General features: G+C 38.9%; 1 protein-coding gene across 1 annotated transcript in view; it reads right to left on the bottom strand.

The window, feature by feature from the left end:
• Positions 1-2484, bottom strand: part of COLEC10 (collectin sub-family member 10 (C-type lectin)) — a 35434-nt gene that overhangs the window by 18788 nt on the left and 14162 nt on the right. The window contains exon 2 of the mRNA XM_012646550.1: positions 1383-1454. Coding sequence (XP_012502004.1) covers positions 1383-1454 — 72 coding nt within the window. The remainder of the gene's footprint in view (positions 1-1382; positions 1455-2484) is intronic.

A 2484-nucleotide genomic window follows, 5' to 3' on the forward strand; every position in this document is an offset into this window, starting at 1 on the left:
TCCTTTAATTCCTGAAAAGCAAAGCATGTCATCTTTGTATCATAAAGTTTTATATCCCCTTGAAAAATATGGAAAACGTGTGATATTCACTTGAAGGAAATACCAAAAAGTGTGTTCTTCTACCTGTGATATCTAATATATATCCTATGCTATATTATCTATTTTAACAGAGTTATAATGTATGTATTAAAATTAAAATTTGAGCAAGTATGGCAATCCTGGACATGATGATATTAAAATAATTACTGATGCAGTATTTCTAGAATGACCATGGCAGAGGATATTTGAAATAGAGGTTAGATAAGGGCTGAGTGGAAGCATCCTTGCACTCTGTTCTGGTTTTTGTTCTTCTCTAGATCCATTTTGGCATTTCTTTGGGATTCTATTTTCTCTCTTTTTAAAAACAAGATTTGACATTCTTAGCAACTTTAAACAGGGGAGGAAATGTGCAATCATAAAACTCAGTGATCAAAGAGACATGAGAGATGGTCCCTCTGGGTTTTCATCCAAAAAACTATGATCAGAATCACTGAATTCTTTAAAAATTTTTTTACAATGATCTAAAAAATATTTGCCAGTTATAAAGCTTTATTTTTGTGAGAATAATTTTGCAATTGACAAATATATTTATAGAATAAGTTTAAATCAACTTGTGAGCCTATGACTCTTTCTTCCCTTCGAATTATTCGAGATTTTAAAGTAAGTGGTCTAGGGCAACCATCTTGCACCAGTTGGCAGGGAATATTTCGAGTGTTTGGAAGGCACACACTCACACATCACAAATCAGAAATGATGTGTTGGTGAGGCTTACTCTAGGCTTTGTGAGTGAAAACATTCCCTAATAGCCTTTGTGTTAGTCTCATCACGTTTGATCCCACTTCTCCCATATTGCCACCATTTGCCCCATTGTGTTATTCCTTCGTACAGGAGTTAAAGAAGTAGAGAGCGTTTGGGGAAAGGTAACTATATCAATGGATCAGGCAGCTCTTTTTATTTCTTTTTATCTTCCTCCTTAAGCTCTAGGCCAGCCAAAAAAGTGTTGCTTAGCAGTGGTTTCAGAGGGGAGACACAGCTATGAACACAGCTGTGTTTCTGCAGCTCATAGTTTCTCAGATATTTCAGCGACTGCTTTTCCCTGGGGCTCCCAGAGTGCCCCACCCCAGCCAGCCCTAAGGATGCAGCTTAAGAAATGTGTCCAAGTCTTGTTGACAGGTGATCTCATAGGAGCTCTCAGATGGTGAGTTAATTCATGTCTGAAATACATTTCGTGCATCTTTGGGGAAGAGGGTGTTAAGAAAGCTGCTCATTTCCAAGGCAAAAGCCAAAAGAGAGAGAAGAGCAATTCTGGCATTATAGTGTCAGTTTCACATCATTTTACTTACCTTTTGGCCCCATGCGCCCCACTTTGCCATGCTTTCCTTCCTCTCCCGGATCTCCTTTTTCACCATCATCTCCTTATGAAACAGAAAATGAGAGAGAGAGTGGAGCAGCTCAGATAGGAACATAAGCACATTCTCCTCCAGGTAAGGTGAACATGGGCACAATCGTCCCACAGCTCAGTGCTTGCCTCACAATTCAGCTGTGAATATGTATGTAAATCCACATGGACTGGACACTCAGGTAAAAAGAAGAGTCTTCCAGGATATTTTCTCCTTTATTTTTCTCTACATCCAACTCTATGTTTGAAGAAATATCCTTGCTGTTGAATCCCTAAGAATTTTGTTTGGCCTGACAAATATTTATTCTTGCTGTAGAATCTGGTGAATTCTGGAAGCATGATATATGTAACACTTATAAATGTTATGTTATATATATATGTAAATTTATTACTCTCTGACTGAATGCTTGGGAACCCCAAAATTGTAGGCATGGACTAGGAAGTCAAGAACAGGAGACTAGGGAGGAGGAACAGCTGCAAAGCAGTTCTGTGTGAGCAGCAACTGTCTTAGTCAAAGGTGGGTATTGCTCCAGCACCTTGAACAATCGAGAAGGACTGAATGAATGGTTTCATGAATGATGACCCAGACTGTTAATCAGGAGTCCTAGACTTTAATATCATGTTAGTCACTGATTGATTGAACAAATCTCTGATAGGCCAGTGATTGAGCTTATTGACCTTGGACCAAGACAGATCTGGACATGAGTCTCAGCTCCACAGCTTGCTACCTGGAGAAACTTGAATGCACAACTTCCCTCTTTGAGTCTCACTTTCCTCTCCTGCAAATTGAACTTACGACACCTATTACAGTGGGCTTTTAAGAAGTTCAAATAAGATAATATGCAAAGAAGACCTGGGACACAATCAGTGCTTAGCAATGATGGCTACTATTATTCTTTCCTTTACACTTCAGTTTCCTCATCCTTAATGTGGGGATAGTATCTGCTCTCCCTACCTCACTCAGCTGTTTTAGGATCAACAAGGTAAGCATGTGAATGTGCTTTGAAAACAAACAATACAACACACACAATATTATGACCAGGTAC

This window comes from Propithecus coquereli, unplaced genomic scaffold, assembly GCF_000956105.1.
Source record: "Propithecus coquereli isolate 6110/MARCELLA unplaced genomic scaffold, Pcoq_1.0 Scaffold247, whole genome shotgun sequence".
NCBI lineage: Eukaryota > Metazoa > Chordata > Mammalia > Primates > Indriidae > Propithecus > Propithecus coquereli.